Raw genomic sequence first — 21,325 nt, forward strand, 5'->3', positions numbered from 1 at the left:
CAGCTAGAATGTTGTAAAACCAAGTCAGATTGAGAAAAAACTCTATCATAATTCAGTGGCTTCTGTTGAAACACTTCCACAGTACAATTTCTGTTTTAATGATTGCATCTTCTATGACTAAGATTTTCAGAGTTAAAATTCATAACCAGAGCTCCTTGACAGTCACTGAAAGATAAAGAAAATTCCTGTGATTCCAGAATGCAAATTCTTCTTCTGCACACTCAACAAGGCCCAAATGAAAAACAATTCATAGGGCTTGTGGTGATATAGATAGGGGACAAGGAATAAGTCAACAAGGCTGGCTGTCAGAACCCATCTATGACTTCATTTCCACATGAACCTTTACATGACAAGTCAAAAGTGCAGACACCACATTTCTTGGCCTATAAAAAGTTCAAGTCACCCTGCCCACACCCCTACTCTGTGCAGGCTGCAAATGGCCAGTCTGATGCTATCAACCAGGGCAGCTCAGCCTGATCAGCTACAGCAGCCCAAGCCCAGAGCCCAGACACTGAGCTGTTCATGACATGGGGAAGCACCGGCTGTCAGGGCAGCATATCCCTTCTAACAAGCACTGCCTCTCTCTTTGACAGAAGGACATTGGGAGGGGCACCAGTGGGATATGAGGGTTGACATCCCCATGGGCTGTCATATCGACTATAATGACCTACATCTACTCTGCTAAACCATTCTTCCCTCTGGCGTCCTGCGGTACCAATGCCATTCTGCTCCTCTCCACATGGTGCAATTAGGGGGAGAGACCACTCTGCTGTACACTAATGGCCCAACCCACTTATTTTCCAATCTCAGATTGGCAGGGGACAAGAACTTTTCTTTCTTTAAATTGTTAGGTATCAAATATATTGACACATATAATGCTAAGAGCAAGACAACTCTGCTGCCATAACTGACGCGGTAAAATTTATGTATCACACCATCCACTCCAGGAAGCTGTAGGAATTAGAGGTTTGCCAGAAATAGAAAGGTAGAAGTACGGGTCTAAATTAATTACAAATGATTTTTAAGTAGAATTCATATTAGAGAGACAGTCTGAAGTGGGCTATTGTCTTAAGTGTAACAGGTAAAGCACAGAGACATTCCTGCACGGAAAGGCTCCGTTTCATTCTGTTCACACTTCAGTCAAGGCCAGCAAGTTTCATAGAAAAATGCTCCACTCTCCGACTCAGCAAACTCAGTCTGTTCTGACTTTTGACAACGTCTAAACCCTTGTCTTTGCCTTCATTTGAATAATAAAGCCATCCCATCAATTACTGAAGTTTACTGAAGAAAGGAGGACAATACAGAACAGTATTGAATTTGCCCTTATTCAATCCAATTTCTCTCCCAAGGAAAGAGTCCATCACATCTTCCTTCAGCTTGCTCACACACTGACTGTTTACTAGTAAGAATGAAGACAACTCATCCTATCACCAGTACAAGCCCGGTAAAAGCCAAGGCATCTTCTCAATCAGTAGCCAAAAGCCATAGTCTGAGAATGGAAAATCTGATGACAGGTTTTTCCTATGGTTATCTTCATTGTTTTGCTTTGGAACAAAGTGACTTTTTTAAAACTTAGCCAGCCAGCAGGGCAAACATTTGCCCGAAAGGGAAGTTGTTTGCCCAATAGATTTAAAGTTTATTTCATCAATACCTTAATACACTAATAAAATCCGTGAGTTGTTTAAGGTGAGTGTTTAAGGCCAGGTGTTTCATCTACTTCCTTCCCAAACAGAACAAGGAAAATACATAGATCATGTAAAAAAAAAACCCAAACAAAATAAACAAACAAAACCAAAAAAACCCACCAACCCAAAAATCCCCAAGAAATTTAAAAATACAGACTATAGCTGTCATCAATTAAATTCTGTATTATTCTTGAAGCTGACAGCTTCCAGTATGACCTACACAGATACTAGAACTTTAATGCTAAGAACCGTCCAAACATAGCATAACTGCTAGTATATTCTTAGGGTTTGATTTGTCATTCATTTGTTTTTGAATAACCTTAACTACTTCCCGTGGCCTCTGATGAGTTTGCTCTTGCCGGGACATCCCGAACCCCTCCCAGCGGGTGCAGTTTCCTAAACAACTGGCATTCAACAATAGATAACATTGAAGCATTGGCAGGGCAGCTCCAGAGAATGACATACAGTTATGTAAAGCTTGGAACAAAGGCATTCACAGGGATCCCAGGAAATGGATTTTCATATGACTGACCATCACAGAACGTGTTACGACAAATGCTGCAGGCATTGAGTTCTCCTTAGTTACTTTGGTTCCTTGCAGTAACTCTACTCTTAAGTGCATTAAAATACATCCTGAGCTGAAAAAGAAAGGGGAACACCAAGCTGTCTTTTCAGGTATTTTTATGCATCTCTTATCTGCACATTCCAAGGTGACTGAAATGGAGCTTTCTGAGTGTATCATGTCAAAGTAACATGACTCCAAGGCTGGGCATTTTTCATAAATTTGATATTCTTCCGTACAGAATTCAGTGCCTTTCACTTGAAAGAACAGCCAAGGAAATATTCTATGACTTCACCAAAATACTTTCATCTACCAGTTGAACTTTTTTTTTTCCACCTTGACTAAATGCACATTCTACATCTGTTTAACACTGCACTAAGGAAGCTTTAAAAAACCCCCTAAACTGGATGAAGGTCTAGTAGCCTTACTGGCAAACACATTCTGTTGTGGTTTTGTTCTTAAAAACTGTTTCTAATCCTAAGAAATAATTCCTTTCAGATTAAGATAACATTCTGCTGGATGCTTTTGATTGAAGTGACATGATGAAGACTTCTCAAGAACAGTTTTGAAAGACTTTCATGTTGCAGGTCCCCAGTGAGCTTAAACCAGCTCATTAGCACCAGACAACAGGACAGACAGGACAGCAAAGCCCTCAGCACAGGCTACAATGGGTGGTAAGAGCCAGTGTGAATACTGGGACAATCTGCTCACACATCTTAGTGCTCCTATGTCAATATTTCTAGCTGAGCTTGAATTATCCAGTTACTTCAGCCAACTAAATTCATGCAAATTGTCACCAAAACAACTGAAAAAAAAAAAAATTTATGCCCATTGAAAACTCTGCCACTGATATATTATTCTGGAAGAAATTTCAAAATTTGAAAATTTTAGGCAAGCTATTTTGATCTTACTGACTTTAAAAATGAAAACAAACCAGGATTGTACACAACACTTAATGCAGAATTAGTAATAAAAGGTCACTCTTCCCACAGAAGAAAATTTTTGAAATACACGGGGAAACAAAAACAACAAGGAGATTTTAAAGTATGTTTGTAATAATCTCCTCAATTTGGGTTCTTTATATGATTATCCTGTTCCAAATGTTAGATTGTTGTGCTTAATTACCCAAGGATTTAAATACTTTACTGAACCACAATTCAGAACTAAAAAAACTCTGCAGCTGCTTTATGAGAAATCCTAATCTGAACTCATTTAAGGGATGACCTTCCTTCAGGATAATAATTTCTCCTGTTTCCATACAAACTATGAACACATTGTCAGTAAAGTTTTAATTCTATAAACTGCATTTCAATTTGTTTCTCAAAATGTCTTAGATCACAACTTATAAAATAGCAATTCTCTGCATGGAATGGAGAAAGGGAGAAAACCCAAGAATCAGTTACAGTACCTTCATTAAGAAGTTCCCTTAATTTTATAAGCAGTACCTTGGATGTAAGGTCTCGGTGGAAAATGCCTTTATAGTGAAGATAACTGATTCCCATAGCAATGTCATATGCCAGTTTCACCCTCACCGTCCAGGGCAGATGTTGGTTACCATCTAGTAGCTGTTCCAGGTTACCACAGTTGATATACTGAAAAGACAAAGCAACATTTGTATTTAATTATTTAACTTAATACTTAACATTTTGTCAGGAATGTAAAATTCATCATTACAACAGGTGACCTCAGCTCAGTTACACAGTAAAACCTTTTTTTCATATGAGTTTGGCAGGCACAATGTTTGCAGATCAAGAGAAGCTGAAAATATCTCCCTTTACCACCTGCACCAATGCCCTTATGTTAAAGATGCAACAGTCACCACTGTATTAACTCTATGGTATTTAAACAGACCCTTTGGAAATACCTACAATATCATATCACCCTCTCATTTCAGCTTGAAGAAAATTAGGGCAAAAACAATGAAAAGCTGGCTTTCATATAGTATTAATCAACAAAGAGAGAGCTAAGTATCCAAGTGTAGGTCATGGAGCCTGATCAAGTTCCCAGTTTCCTTAAACTGAAACAGCATCAAAGAAGAATATTACAATGTGTTGCTGTAAGTTCTGTTTTTTCACTGCTGTATCTATGAGTTCTAATCAGCAATCTGATTCCCAGTGTGTTCAGTACTACATCAACCCCATCAAATGGTAGCCCTCATGAAAAGGAAAGCACATTAAGTAAAAAAGATAAATGCTACAACAGGCAGTGAAACAAAGCAGCACCTAAATGATACTAAGTAATATAACCCAGGTTAAGACATGATGATCCCAGCACTTGAATAATCATTACAGCAACATGGCTTATGCTTTATGTATAGACCCTTTATACCAGCAGCTACGTAGTGTTTAAGCAGCTTCCTGTTTCACTCCGAGACCTCCTCCAGTGACCAAGCAAAGAGAGTAGCTTGCTCCAGAAGGAAAACCTGGCAGCAATGCAGTGACTTCTGTCAAGGAAACCCAAGTGAAGCAGACAGGACAATTTGCTCCTGAGCCTGGCCCACGCATGTATCCCTGTGTCAGACTGCACCAACTTCACTTCTCTGTGCCACACAGGTCTCCAACTCTCTCTCAAATGACCTTCCTGTGTCATTCACTCAGATAAAGCATGTGGCACCATCATCACATTAAAACAAAAATCTTAATTGCAGCTCTTGTTGCTTCAGAAACTTGGAACCTGCTTGTATTTTGTTGCTCTTCTTTGTGTCTTGGAGCCTGGGACACAAGGCAAACGTGAGCCATACACGAGCCGTACACCCTGCAGTGTGGGTGGATATAGCTGATGTCCTGAGGCTGTGCTACAGCAAGGAAAGGACACACACAAGCTGGATTCTACTGGTAAGTCTGGGGGTCACAGGTCACCTCCTGGACAGTCTACAAGAAACAGCTTCTTCCTTACAGCTTGGGCCTACCTGTTGCTGATCTCAGCAGTGAATTTCGAAAACCCTTTCAGCAGATACACAAGTTCCACAAGTAACATTCGAGGAGGCAAAATTGTCGGGGCAGAGGAGGCACAAAGCGATTTTAACTGGCACAGAGCCCACCGGGAGGGGGCGTCACAAAGCAGCCGGGGGCTCCGCTGCGCATCCCTCGGGAACGGGGCTCATCCCAGCCCGTGCACAGCAGCGCGTTTCACCGGCACTCCAGGGCACGACCCTCCTCTCGCCAAAACAACCTGTTCCTCATGCTGAGAGCTCCTGTGCCAGGAGAGCAGAGCAGCTCTGCAACAGGTCACTCTGAGGCTATGCAATCTCCATCCTTGGAGATTTTCAAGGCCAACTAGAGCTGCAGCCAACCTGGTTCAATGTTGGAAACAATGCTGCTTTCAGCTTTTCCAGCTTTCATCTTTCTCATTTCTTTTATCTGAACCCCTAAGGGAGGTAGATGACCTTATAGAGCACACAAGGAAAAAAAATAACCATGCTCAATAAAATTAGATTTTTTTTTTAATCATAAGTTGTTATCGTGCTTAAGGAAAAAAAGGTGACTAAGATTTCGACAGTAACATCTTATATATTCCCAGCCTCCTTGAAACAGTGCAAACAGCACTTCTCATCCAGTTATGTTCAAATCAGAACAATACTGACCAACCTGGAACAGAAAACACCAAAGCACCTGGCTGAATAACCCAACAATAATATGTCACTAAGCAATTATCCCAAACTATTTCACCTTTCTGGCAGGCCAGTAACAGACCATCCATATAGCACCACCACACTTGAATTCACTGGAAAGACAATGCAAGGGGGGAGGGAATCACTGACCTGCCTTCCATTTTCTGTTCTCTGAACTGTGCCATTCCATGACACAAATTGCTCCAGAAATGCTAATAAACACGCAGCCCCTAAGAGTATTGACACACACAATGAAATGGGACAATAGCTAGCTACTGTATCGAGCATGCTCTTGCTTTGCTTTTCAATATAGCAGCCTACTGATTTGATCCATTGTTGCCATATTAGTTAAGTGCATCCAATATATCTATTCCTGCAGCACTCTTCCAGTCAAACTGGCTTGCAGGGTCATTCACCCGTCTTAACAGCAAGGACTAGATCCCAGCATGGACTGGGCAATAGCTGACAGAAACATTGGACACAGCATTCATGAGCTACAAAAGCAAGACTCAAACCTGTTTCCAGCACATCTACAAAACCTACCAGGCCACCTTTCCAAAACTGCCACCCAGCAAATGCACAGCCTTCATTTATTAGAGATGTGAGTTCTGACTTTGGCTCTAATTTCTAGTATATGCCTATGAAGCACAGGAGGCTAATCATCATGTGAACAACTGAACTAAGATCTTCCTAGACATCTTTAAGACTTTATCTCAGGTTTTAGCTGGCCAGAAGGTAATACTTGTATGCAGAGACCTGAATTGTTCCTAAGGCAAGCACTGCACTGTGCTCCCTCAGTGTCATGTAAGTAATCCAATTCTTCAGTCATTCAGGCTGATAATGCAAACAGCCAGCCTGATGGCCTATTTTTTCAGAGCACTTCAACAATGCCTTTTCAGGACAGACACAAAACTATGTACATTACTTCCTAATTGCCAGTGCAACTGAAAGAGAAAAATACTTGTTCTCAATCTCTTACTGGCAGAAACCAGCTCTGTGTGGTAAGAATATCCTGAAGGATAGTAAATGCACCTCTCCCAAAGAGAAAACTGGATTTTATTTTGTCCCTGACACAGTACTGGTACAGCAAGGCTACAGCACACGCATTATCTCAAAGCATTATTCTACTACTACAACAACAACAACAGCCATCACAAGTGTACAAGCAACTGGAGCAGAGATGTGACTGGGCTATGACAATGAAAGCAAAGGGCACTACATTTCTTAGAGACATCACAGCTAAATGGAGCAGTGTTCAGACCTTTTTAAACCCTGTATCATCAGGTTGCAGTGAAACAGGTACCCATTATTCCTCATGCTACCTTTCTGCCATGTAACTGGACACCAACAGCCAGTTTAGCTGGTTACCAGTCTGAAAGCAACAGCTATAGGTTATTTTTGCATTTACCACAACTTAACACAGCAAGTTGAATGCTGGTTTAAAAGACCTTGGCATCTTAGCCCAAAAAAATATTGTTTCTTAAAAAATCCAAGGTAAGAGCTCATACCTTTGTTGTGAGAATGAAAGTTCAGCAAAACTGTATTTCTGGTACTTCTCCCAAACTTTATAATGAAAGAGGGCAGTATCTTCTTTGAAGGACAAGTTACTCAGAAGCTCAGCCAAGCACACATGATATCTGGATCAAAGGACCTTGAAGAAGCTTCTGATGTTATAGTTTACTGCTATGAAATGCAGAAGCTGCAGTGTATAACTCATCCCCATACAACAGTCAGGGGACAGGGAATCATGCCACTTTAACCTAAAACCAGCATAACAGGACTGCTGCCTTGTAACACAATTGCAGTCACATCATCAGACTCAAGCATACGAAATGAAGAATGGATAGAAATTCAGCATATAGCCGTACTTAAGCACAGCATTATATGCTTCATTTCAAGAGACTAATACTGAACTTCAGCTGTCAGATAATACCCAACTTCAGCTGTCAGATTTTAGCTTCAAAATTCAAAATAGAAGTTTAAACACTAATATGAGAACTAGAAGCTTATAAAGAAAAGGCACATCAGACTCGCACAATTCTAGCAGTTATTTCTCAAAAACAAAGACTCCAAATATTGCCAGGTCTGAGGGGGAAGACTGATGGGAATTACAAAGAGTTTTCAATGCTATTTTGAAAACCAATGGTGTTTCAGTGTGTAGGTCTGATATAAATAAGCCAACGGATACTGCACAGGAAAGCCAGAAAAAAAGAAGTTGGCCTGCTATTTAGATGACTTTAAATGTCACTGCCTGCCATTTAAAAAGTAACAAATAATCACAAGACACCCCTGTACTGTAGGCCAAATGTTGCCAAAGACAAGGCATTAAGTGGTTAAGAAAAGTAGGTGTGGAGAGTGCATTTAAGGTGACAAACCAACTGAAGCAAGTAAAGAGTAAGAGCTCCAGGGACCCAGAACACTACAAGACAAACACTGAGATAGCAACAAGTGAATATACTACAAAAGCCCATTGAAGAAACAGGTAGAGATGCAGGAGAGAAGAGAAACTAGAATTGTGGCAGCAGCACCTTCAGTGTGGAGAAGCAAGACAGATGTCAGAGCAAAAGCCAGAGCAAGAAGCTGTACTCTGAAGGGAGGCCTGGAAAGCAAAATAAAGTATTGCAGACACTACTGACAAATGCATTGAAGAGTGTCAAAACAGACAGAGCTTGCACATTTGTATCATTTCTAATGCTGCAAGTAAGAAGGTAACACTCATGCCTAAAGTGAGAAGGTTGAGAGCTTTTCACTAAGCTTGCTGCAGAAGTTTAAAATCAGTTTTAAACCACCTGTCTTAAGGAGGACACAACCTCATCTTCAGTTCTCATGTTTAACAGTCATCTGTCACACCGTGCAGTCTCTAAGTGACTGCTCTGAAGACTTCTGGCTTTTGTATGAGCCAATGCACCCTTCTGTGACAACTGGCATAATTAGCTACAGTGGAAGGACTGGAAGTTTTCTTGTTCCCTCAACCTGTTTTCATTAGCTTCAGCTGTGTAGAACTGGAAAAGAGTATCAGTATGTTCAAAACTACAATATGAGATACTAAAAGATGATACACTGAGTTTGACTATGAGATTAAACATTTTTTAAATTTGAAGTTGTTCATAAACCTCCACTTGTTAAAAATCCCACAATTTAAAAATCTACAAAACCATCTGACCCAAGTACCTCTAAGCAGTAATCTTCCATTTCCATTAAATATCTAATGCATTGATTGCATAAAACAAAATAAATTAATCATTGAAACAGAACAAGTTGAATATTGAATTTGGGCTGTGCAAGTACACTTTTGGTCAGCAGGTCAACCAATGTTGCCAGGGAGAAACGCACAAGCACTGCAAGGGAACACAGGTGAAGTGAACACGTTTCAGACCAAAGCTCAAACTTTTTCATGAGGGATCAGAAGGGCACAAGTGGCTTGGAAAAAACAGCCTGACTGAAAGACCAGAAGCAAAGCCAAAAGTCTTCATCTAAAGGCCGCTTTACTTTCCTGCTTCTCAGTTCCTGAAAACCAAAGGAAAATAATCTGTAACCTAAAATCAATTTCTCTTCTGCTTTTCAACCAATACAAACAATCCTGTCCTTTAATAAAAAATTATGTATTTTCTTTAAAGGTGTTAACCATTACAGGATTAAAATAAACTTTAAAAGGGCCAGCTATTCACAGAGGAGAGGGTCAGCTTTGTCAACTGCCATAGCCTGGTTACTCATCAGAACTCAGAACCAAAAGCCAAGAAATGCAACAGATCTACCTCTTTCTTCTTCTGTGTCAGTTGTGGCATTGATTAATTCATTGGCTCCTCCTTCTGAAAAGGCATGTACAGGCACAGCATCTTTTATAAGGGCAAACAAGAATTAACATGCACTAGCTCAGGAAGGAGCTGTAATGAAAACCATTTGTTGCATTCCAAACATTCAAGCGTTGGCATGGAAAAGAATACAGCAAGATTTGTCTCCCTTTAATTCTCTAATTCCAACAGCTCTTATGGTCAGTATGCTGAATTTAGTCCTTTTCTGTCATTTCGTTCAATCAAAATGTAATGTTCACTTGGTTGCCTGCTGCTACAGATTCTTGTTGGTAAGGCTTTAGCTGAGACACATAGCAACAATGCACTGCTGCAACCCATATGGCTGAAGGAAATTTTATGGACGCTCACTCACACTCAGGTTTAAAATGCTGCAGGAAATAAGCTTATTTTGTTGGAACCGGAAAACACTCCCAGTATGTCTATACAAACTAACCTTGATAACCATTTTTCCTGTAATTCTATTAGTAGAAAAAAAAAACAGAAAGCAAAGAAGGCCTAACAAAAACCCCTGCATTTATAATCTGAAGTCACAATCATTTGGATTTTAAGTGGAGCCCAGTCTCAGAGCAGATAAGAATCTGGGATATGGCATAAATTAGCACACAGGCATAGAAGAGAAAGTACCTTGTTGCTGACACAGGCAAGAGAAACAGCATCTCTACAATAACACTTCTGTTAAGAGCAGAAGGCTCTATCCACACTGACAGCATTTTGAACATACTAGATTCAGTTCTGCCGAGAAGCTGCAATCCCTGACAAGAAGCCTCTTATTTAAATAAGGTCTTTCTCACCTTCCCCACAAAAATACCAGCAGCAGCAGCCCACAGATTATATGCCTGCAAAATGGCAGAAAAATAACCCCTTTGCTTCACTTTTTGAAGTCTGTGAAACAGATACAAGGATCTACTGAGAGCAAAGCTTATAGCACATGAACACCTCTCATAGTACAAACTTTGTTTAAATTCTGCACAAGGAATACTCTTTTTGAGCTGTTTCAGAGTGTATCTCCAAGCTTCAACACACCCACGTCCGCTCAACACATCCACTGCTTGAGGGTGCTCAAATTATAGAAGGCACCAAGATCCTCTATTAATAGTGTGTGCAAAAGCAAACATTAAAGGAATTTTCTTGTACAACTCAGTTTCTGAATGTTTTGGATGGCTGATAAGTAAAGCAAAATGAGGAAGTGAAACTACAGAAACACTTGTTAATTCTAGAGCATGTTTCCTGGGATCCAGGCTGAAGAGTGGGGAAGGAAAAGAAAGCACTAAAACTGAATTTACTGAAAATATGTAAGAAAATTCCAATTCTAAAAAGGAGGAAGAGGTTAGTGCCAGCAAGATATTTAGCAAGCCTTCCTCAGAACACAACATATTTAGATGTACCTATCTCAAATAAAATAATGAATAAAAGTTGCTTGTGCACTATTACAGGCTCTGAAGTGGCCAGCATCACAGTACCTATCTGGACTGCATCTCTTCATATACAGAAGTAACAGGAAAATCTAGCACTCAAGACAGTATTCAGTTCTCCTCCCCTCTCTCCCCCTCATACTGTGATAGCTGAGAAGTTTACATCTCACTCTTGTTAACCCAGCCACCAATAAAAGAATTTAGAGGTTGAAATTCAAAAATGTTTTACTTTTTTGCTTGAGGCAATGGTAAATGGTCCAGTAGGCTTACTGTGAGTGTCAAAACAGAGATATTAAAAACCCATCTCCATAAAAACCCACACACAGAGCACCCACCCACCTGTGTGTGCCTCACACAAGGGGGGAAGGGAGAGAAGGAATGAGACAATGGAACTTGCTGTTTGCAGTAGAATATTTATCTGCCTCTTATCTTTCCTCTATCCTTGAGACATTCTAAAAAGGAGGAAGAGCTTAGTACTAGCAAGATATTTAGCAAGCCTTCCTCAGAACACATTTAGATGCACCTATCACAAATAAAATAATGAATAAAAGTTGCCTGTGCACTATTACAGGCTCTGAAGTCATAAAACAAGTCAATCATCCTCCTATGAGAGAGGAGGGGAAAATAATTAAAGCCAATGTATAGCCTGCAGAGCCAAGATTTAATTTTTAAAAATAAAGGGGAGGAGGGAAGGGAGAAAAGGAGGTTTAACTATGAGCTCTTAAGCTCATATGCAAGCATTTAAGAAAGACTAGAATTGCAGAGCTTGCACGTCCAGAAGTTCTCGCTGAAATAACTGGTTGCTCATCACTTCTGATCTAGCACCTGCATGCATAATATAGACTGTGCACCTCAAGTTAGACTCTTAGTTTTAAAGCCCTGGTTTCTGCCTTTACATGAGGACTTCTTTAGTGTCTTTGATTATAGTTCCTTTCACATCTGAACTTTCTTTTTGTGAGAACCCACTCTTCTCGCCTAACCACACAGTGCAGATGCATCTGAGCAGCTTCCCACTGCCTCCAGCACAACGCAGGGCTCACAGAGCTTTCACTGCTTATCTGCTTTTGGTAAAAGCACAGACTTTGTCTGGAGAGTTGCTCTCTGTGTGCTTAATTTACCTGATCACCACCAGCCCACAATAGGTTTTTCCTTTAACTGACTTGCCAACACTTCCCACTTCAACGACTGCCGGTAAGGCCAGCTTGTGTCCTCCAGAAGCAAATATTTTTGTCAGCTTTTTTCTATCTGTAACTGAGCTTTTTACTGCAACTTCTTGAGAATTGATTCCACCTTTCTGTCCTCAGAACAAGTGTCATGACCAGGTACAGCAGCATGAATTTCCTACCAAAATGAAGGCCCCTGAATTCTGTGTGACTAGGTACAACCTGCCCAAATAGATTTTTTTTTAAATGCTCTGTTAAGTGTTTTTCTGGAAACCCAGGTCTTTGATCACTGCAATCAGACAAAATGGTTAGCTTTCATTCATTAAAAAAAAAGTAAGCATCAGATGTAGGGGAAAAAAATTTGAACTATCACCTAACTTAAATAAGGTCCTTTACATGCTTTCCAAAAACCTGACTTTTGATATTTAAGCACTCAAAACTGCAAAGCTACAAATCAGAGAGACTTAGCTGAAACTCCTGTGGAGAAATGTATCATTTTTGCTGGAGAGAGAACCAAAGGGTCAAGCACACCACATATGCCACAACATGAAGCTGGCAAGAGTATGAACTGAGATGGAATTTCAGTCAGAACACTAAATTTCCTGCCTCCTGTCATCAAAAGCCAGGCCCCCTTGTGTGATTTTAAATGGACTTTTTTGGTATGTGCATCACATCAAGCTGTGCTTGGGACTGAAATGTTTTTCCTTTTTAACAAATCCACAAAAATATTGGGTTCCAAGGAAAATCATATACACAAAGTAAAGAATATGTACTTTGTTTAAACTTCTGTGAAATAACTTCACTCTTAGACACACCGTGCTTTTTTTTTGTTACAAAATAATACATGAAGCCTTAAAGTTATAACAAGGTTTAAACGGTGTGACATTCCCCAAATACCACCAACCCAACTCCCTTTTCTACAAGCTTTTTAAACTCTACTTACTTTGAACAGCCTAATTTACTTACTACATGTACCATGTTTAGATGTGATTTTGCATCCACTGCTGCATACAAATGTCAGGTTAACACCTACCTTTACTCAGCCTGACTCAGATCTCATAACAAGGTAGAGATGGGCATCAGAGTCTGCAACTCTTCAGCTGTTGGAACAAGCTGAGTCCAAGTGTTTACAGAATTATTTCAACAAAAATCAAACATCTTTAGCTGATAAAACAGATGAAGGTGCTCACATTCTTCTGACCCTCACTCAGCTTTCTCAGAGTTGATAACCTATATTGAACTGTCACTGAAAATAGAATTTTAATTTTTGTTGCTTTCTCCCGCACTCCTTCAAAAAATATAGTTTGGGCAGACACCCCTCCCACTAAGCCAGTACAGCTGGTTTAGTCTAGCACTCTCCAGTTAATCAGGGCATGGCTGCTTCTAGAGGTACCTGTGCTTCTTGACAGGATCAAGGGGACAGGAATGCTCTCTTCAGTTTTGCAAGCTGGTATGCGTCTTTCATATGGGGATCTCTCAGGGTGAAGAGAGACATGCTGTACTCCCCTGAATAAATAAAACCAGAGGAAAAAGGACACTGCTTTGAAGATGAAACAATATGATGCCTTGCATAGCACAGAGAAAGGATGAAGTAGAGCTGGCTGTCAAGCCACAAACTACATTTGCTGAGACTGCATTCAGCCACTTTTTATAAATTAAACTGGGAACCTAAGAGAACTGTTCCAGCAAAACTGAAACTGACAGTCCATATGCTGTGAAGAGCGCAAAAATAAGACCAAATACAGCTCGAGTGTTGACAAGTATTTTTTAAATTCTATTATGAACAATCAAGAGATGAAGGGAAGTGTCTGCACTGAACCAAGTTTATAAAAAGAATTATAACTGCATTTCAAAATGATCAAAGATGTAGTAGAAATCATTTTGCAACCCACAGAAACAAGTAAGCCCAAGGTCTACATGTAGTACCAAACAAATAACTTGTCAGATACATAAAAAAATACATGTACTTAATATTCAAATTTATAGATCTCTCTTTTTGTCACAATAATTTAAGCAAAAGCTAAAAATTAAACTTTGATATAAGAAATCTGAAGCACATCCCAAAGCTTTTCACTTTAAAGAATCAGGGGTTTTATAATTGCTTTGAGCAACCTGGCCTATTCAAAGGTGTCCGTGTCCATGGCAGGGGAGTTTGAACCAGATGATCTTTAAAGGTGCCTTTCAACCCAAAACATTCTGTGATTCTATGACAAGGACCTTGGCAACCAGACCTAACCAGCCCCAGGTGGCCCTGCTTGAGCAGGGGGGTTGGACCAGGTGATCTCCAGAGGTCCCTTCCAGCCTCAACCATTCTGTGAAAATACTATACAGAGAGCAAACAGCCCTGAGAGATCTCATGATCCATTCATTCTAACTCGGCGCTGGAAAAAACAGTGCCAATGAAATGGAATGATTTCTCACCTTTTACATTTCAGAGTAGCCTAGTCTTATTAACACCTGAGCTATTTCCCCAGTCTGTCCTAAACTCTACTTCTGCTGCCATAACCTTGCTCTTCTCAGGTCCTACAGTGAATCCTAACACAGTCATTAATGGGGAGTGTAACTACTGCTGCTGCACCAGACAAGGTTACCATTACTCTTCTCTAGAGGTCAAATCCCTGGGCTCTGAGTCAATGGTGCTCTCTTCACCCTGAGGCAAGTATATGCAAGGTCTAACTCTTAATGACTCCTGTAAGGGAAAAGCTAAACAACCCAAACAACCAAATTAACAGAGGAAATAACATGGATATGTACTGGCTGGACTTCCAGTCTTATGACAGAAGCAGCAAAAAAAGCAAGCAAATAATAGCAATAGATACTTCTAGTTGTATACCACATAACCATTCTTGTCATCAGAGCATATATTCCTGGAACCAAATACATCCAGGTCTAAAACTCAAGTTCATTCCAGAAAAGATACAAACTAACCATAGTTTAGCAGAGGACTCAATGCCTCTGACATACTTTCAATAGGGCTAAACTTACTCTTCTGCAGCTTGGGTTTTGTACCTGTGAATTGCCTCTGCGTGTTACTTTCCACCACTAGTACAGCACCACTGAAAGAACTCTTCTTTCCTGAAGAGCAGCTGTAGTTCCAATTAATGCTACAAAAAGTATCCGAACTATGGACAAAAAAGATAGAGCCTGCAAGTAGAGGTTTATTACAGTATTAATCCACAGGTCATGTTATTAATTGGCTGAGAGATCACAAGGACCAATTTAATCTGCAGAATTCTACACATACTTAGAGTTCTTATAAAGTTGAAACCACAGTCCTTCTGCTGCATCCTACAGCCGGAGGCATTTAAAAATTCTGGCCGTCAGTTGTTGAAAGTCATCCGAAAGATCTTTTGTCATCATCTCATGATAACCTTTTTTTAAAAGTTACTCCAAAGTAAATGCCCTTTTTTTTTTTCTTTTACACTATTCTGTATCAAGACTCATTCCCCCAAAGCAAAGACATTTAGAATTAACAAGTACATTCTGTATCTTCAGAGCTGTCAACAGAAACATCCAAGAGAACGCTTGCACCGTTGTTCATTTTGTTCCTCCAGAAAGTCAAAGCAGTGACCAGTGCCACAAAGCCATAAACCAAATAACTTTACATACTGCCCAAGACCTCTAATAGATTCAAGGAAGATGCTTTATGTATGTAAATGAGACCAAATTGGAGCAGAATTAGGTCCCAAATCTGAGGGGAGATAAAGGACAAAATTACCTTTAGAGTTCTCACACCCCTCTGCTTTTTTGCTCCTACTTTTGAGTTTTCTTTTTTCAATGCTTCAGTCAGAAGGACTATATAAAGTGTCTAAGAAAGATTTAAATGAGCATGGGGAGGTAATGCACAAGCATTAGCTAAGTACATGATATTAAGGAATACAAATGGATCTCAGAGCCTCTACTCAGTATGGCTTCACTGAACACATTAGGTAGTACCTAAACCTTTCATCTTACATGAATTCGAGGGCTTCTCTAACAATTCTCTGAATTGTTGGGGTTTCTTGCTAGAAATTGGACAGTAGTATCCAGCAAATAAGTAATATTTTCTAACAGGATGAAAAAGAATCCTTTAATTTCTATTCATTTTCTACTTAGTGCCACCTTAAACACAACTGTAACTGTCTCTTCAGTTGTCTCCCAGTTCAGGCTTATCAACTTCACACTACAGCTATTCTCTCTTTTTTTTTTTTTTTGGGAGAAACAACCACCAGAGCCAACTTACCCAGGAACTAAATGTCAGCTGGTAAACAGGTAATACCTAAGGCAGGAACAATTCCTTTGCTGCATGAAGTATTTGCAGAATGACTGACAATAGGAACTACAGTTCCAAAGACACCAAGTTCTCTAGAACTGACAGCCTACTGCCATCACCAAAGCCGGGTTAAATATTTACAGTGCTACATGAGTAAAACTAAAGTTGTTCAAACAATATGAATCACACTGGGGGAACAAAAGCAGAGATTAGGGAGTCTTACAGGAGATGAGGAAAGGAGGGAGCAGGAAAGGAATGGTATTTCAGGGCTTTTTAAAACTCTCACAAGTGTGCAATTGCCATGTGGAAGGCAATGTATGACTACAATTTTAGCTGTAGCATAAAGCTTCAGAAGGGGAGAGCTAAGTGATGTCTGTATGGTTTTCTCCATTCTAGGGTCAAAGGCTCTCCACAGAAAGATAACCAAGAACTGAGGGAAGGAAAAAAGAAAGAAGAATGAAATACTTTTAATGATATATTCTGCTTGTGAAAGCTGTATTTCAGAAGAACGTTCTTGCTTTAAGAACTTACTTTCTATTCCTTGTAAAAGGGGAACTCAGCACAACTGAAACAATTCTGAGATTTTTAAGCTTTTAATATTTTTTCTTTCTAATCAGTGTTATCTCCAAAAGTAAAAATGAAAAAATGCTAAAAGAGGAAGGTCTCCAAAAACCCAAAACTCCACTAATTGCATTTACAGTTTACTTACACGATTGCTGTTGGGAGGGAAAGCAGAGAAGGGAAGTTTCCAGTTATCACAGAAGAACTTACTGAAAAGAACCCTCTCTCTTCAAAGGAGAGTGCATTCCATCTTCAAATGGGCATTTCATTAAGATGAGCTTCAGCACTTGTCCCACTGACACATACAGCACCTGAAAACCATGGCTGCCCAACTACACTCAGTCCTTCTGATTCCACCCCACATATCTGGTGTGGTATTACATGTTCCACGAGTCTGACACTGCAATTCACCAGCAAGGACCAAACCTGAGAGACTTCAGGAGACCATGCCAGGCAGACAGCAGATCCAGGTGCTGGCTGAAATAATACTGTCCTACCCCTCCATCACCTACCACATGGCTCCTATCACACTGCAACAGCCCTGCTCTCTACCTGAGAAAGCTCCAATGAATGTCAGGTCCCACACTGAGCAATCAGATGGTGGCAGCAGGGCATTTGCACACATTTTTACTATCATCCAGTATGAATTAACAGCCATAAAACTTCAGTGTCAACAATTAACTATTGTCCCTGAAGCACTGCAATTTCAAGATATCCCAATCAACACATAATAACTTTCCATTCCTCATCTTCTATACACACAACTGCCAAGGCTTTCCCTTCCTTCAAGAAGGAATTACCAAGGTATGACGACTCATTCTGTGCATATATAAATATACACCTAATTATAACAAGATTTTAGCCTGACCTGTCTGTCAGAAATTCAGATAAACCTGTTTAACTGAATTCAACAAACAATTCAAGATCTGCAAGAAGATATTAAGTGTTTTTATATGCTAGATTTCATGCTGCTGTGTTATCTACTTCAGTATAATAGCACAGGCCTATAAAATCTCCAACACACAAATAAATTTGTTTGCCTCCCATCTAAAATGGATGTTTGCTCAAGCAGCCATTCCATGGTACATGTGTATGGGATAAAATCATACACAACTGCTATTGAGCCATGGCTGTTCCCCACTGGCTCAGGCTCCATGTCCCCTGAGCACACCCTGTCTGGCTGCTCGCCTGGCAGCAGCTCCAATCCGGCCTCTCAATGCTCAGCAGCATCTCATGCTGATACCAGACACTCCACTACTGTGCAAGTTTCTCCAAGACTTAGGATGCTGCTGTGTGCCAGGAAATGGAAGTGAAGAGAGTTGTCAGATTAGGAAAGTGTCTGGAAAACACAGAGAGGCTTGAGGGAAAGGCTGAAATTAGTTTGGAAAGGCATGTGAGTACAGCAGGAAGCACAGCAGATTCCTGTAGCTAAAGAAACAAACCAGCAGCTTCGGATTAGAGCTGAATGCTGAGAAAGGAATACCCAGTTTCTGGTTTTAGAGAAAACAAGCATGGCAAATCTGTGCTCATGAGCTCAACATTAGTGAGGCAGTCTAACGCCTGCCAGCTCTTCTGGGTGATACACCTATTAAAGCCTTTACTTTGCTTTCCTTAAATGTTTCTTAACTTAGTGCTTGCAGGGATAGAGGTCCTTGACAGTCTAAGCTATTCTGTCAATCTAAGGATATTGAATTACTTCAGAAGAGGCATATGCCATAGCTTCTGGCTTGAGAACTTCAAAAACAATCTTGGATTATCAAAACTGATAAGACTGTGGATTCAGAATAAGGCCAAAGTCCTAGTGCAGTCTATAATTAAACAATTCCATTCTTATTTTGAAAAAACCAAACCAAAACAAACAGAAACTGCCTCTTGCTCAAGAGTTTTAAAAACAAAAGCCACTTGAGAGGGGAAAATTAAAACAACGCAAAATGCTGCCAAAAGGGAAAATCCCAAGGCATACACAGGATCAACACCTTCCTCAAGCAAAAAACCTGTTCTGCACGATCCACTCCTGTGTTTAAGCCTCCTGTGTCTGTAAACATGCAAGAAAAGAAATCTGTAATGCTTCAAACTCTGCCTTCCAACAACAAAGTGCTGCATATTACTAATATAGCCCCTTAACAGGCTTACAAAATCCTCAAGGCTCCTCTAACAACATTTGTGGTTGCCTTGCCTGTTAATAGTACAAGTTGTCTAAATCTAGTCACCAAAACATTTGGCACACGTTTTCAACTTCTTCTGTTATGGAAACATATATATATATATATATATAAAATAAACATGATTTCCCATCATGCTGCCCTCAGACATAAGCTCTAAGTGATGCTGCATCCCTTTTACATGGGCATATCATCAACTGTACTCTCAAAACACAAGAGGGGATAGACAATTAAGCTCCTTACAGAACAAGTCCAGCACAGGCAAGCATGAGAGGATTCTCCCTGCAGTGACTCAGACACCTATTGACCAACGGGTCTCTGAATCAACAGTTTCATCTCCAAAGAACTGAAACCCTGGCAGAAGTTCTGAGCACTTGTAGGGCCAGGCTGGTGTCAATTATGCTGAGCACTGGAAGCAAGGAGGCCACCTTTCTCGACCACAAGCTGAAAAAAGCGACACGACAGTGGCTGATTTGTTTATCCTCCTGGGCTATATTTGAGTTGGTGATTCACCCTGCCTGTCTTACTAATAACTCCTTCAGCTCATAATTTCAGCCCCCTTCTCCAACCTCCAGAAGTCTTCAGAATTCAACTATTACTCTACACACACTTGAAGATGAAAAGTGTCACTACTGTTGCTAGAAAAGACAATTAATTCTGCCACTTGGAACATAAATAATTTTTAACTTCGAAAAGCTCTCAAAAAACAAAATAGTTATGGCACTGGGCAAAATTGTGTGTGGATTCCCTACAACATCAATTTCTGTCATAGATTTTCCTATTGAAGGCATTAAATGCCTACCTTTGTCCACAGAAGAAAAGCAGTAATTACTAATTATACTTTTATAATATGTCACTAAAGCTAGTCTGTTTTTCAAAATGTTGCAGCAAACTTCTTCAGTGTAAAACTTTTCCTTTTTGGTCTCAAGATGGTTCAAGAATCTCTTCTGCTATTCTGAATTATAATTATAAAAAGTTATTCTTTGAAGTCTTTCTTAGATTTATTTGCTTGCCAAGAACTCAAAAATAGCTGCACAAAGCAGCAGCTACAAAGTTAGCTCACTATGAGGAAGCATCTGTGCTGTTTTCATTTTCTTGGCTTTTTGGGTGGGGAGGGTTATTTAAATGGTAAGCAACTGCTGTGAAGGAAGGGAAAAAAACAACCAAACAAAAAAAAACCACATTGAGCAAAATCTTCCAATTTTTGGTACGATAAAGCATTATGAAGCTCCACCTCTTCTATGATAATGTTTAGTGAGTGGAATGGCCCAAAACCTCCCTGTTTTAATTGATCGAATATTCGAAAGAAATTAGCAATAATGTTAGCAAAGCCTGCCTGAAGAACTTGATCAGCCATTTTAGAAGTATTTCCTCTACTGAGCACAGGGAGAGGGGGAAAAAAAAAAGTTGAGAAAAAAAAATCAAATAAACTGTCCCTGTCTTAGCAAAGTGCTCAAGCATGCTGTATGTTGACATTTCTGGAAGTGTCTTTACCTTTGCTCCACTAGAAATACAGACACTGAACCAGAGTGCATCACTCCAACAGCAGCTAGAATGAGAACTGCAAAATTGTCACCCCAGAAGGTGAAGAAATTCACTGCCCACATATGTGCCTCTCTGCCTCAGAGTTGCATACGTAAGTTACAGAAAGTGATGGTGACACATATCCTGCTAATTGGCATACAGCTCCCCGGTCTCCTCATTTTACAGTAGTTCTTGGCAAGCACACCATACCAGGAACCTGCTTAAATTGCTAATTAATAACAGACTTGTCTTTGGCAGGGTGGGAAAGGGTAATCTTTTAATTGAGCAGTTCTTACAACACAGAAGAAAATAAGAAACATTAACGTTACAAACCATGAGTTTTCTTTCAGTCTGTACTCAAACCAATATAATGGGCAAAGCATTCTATTGATTTTGACTCAAAACAGGCAACACTATTCCTAACAAGAGAATACTCTCTTCTTGTTTTTCCTGAGCAGTTTACAGGGGGATTAAACACACAACTCAATAAAGCTGGGTGGGAATTCATATGAATGGAAACTTCAGCTTCCTATTTGATACCTAGATCTTCGCCAGGGTACCTGGGCAATGGAATAATTCCTT

General features: G+C 40.0%; 1 protein-coding gene across 1 annotated transcript in view; it reads right to left on the minus strand.

Moving 5' to 3' along the window:
• Window positions 1–21,325, minus strand: part of TESK2 (testis associated actin remodelling kinase 2) — a 79,898-nt gene that overhangs the window by 21,613 nt on the left and 36,960 nt on the right. Inside the window, exon 5 of the mRNA XM_082287612.1 lies at window positions 3,693–3,839. Within this exon, the coding sequence (XP_082143738.1) occupies window positions 3,693–3,839 (147 nt within the window). The remainder of the gene's footprint in view (window positions 1–3,692; window positions 3,840–21,325) is intronic.

Source organism: Coloeus monedula (genome assembly GCF_965178545.1).
Source record: "Coloeus monedula genome assembly, chromosome: 9".
NCBI classification, from domain to species: Eukaryota; Metazoa; Chordata; class Aves; order Passeriformes; family Corvidae; genus Coloeus; species Coloeus monedula.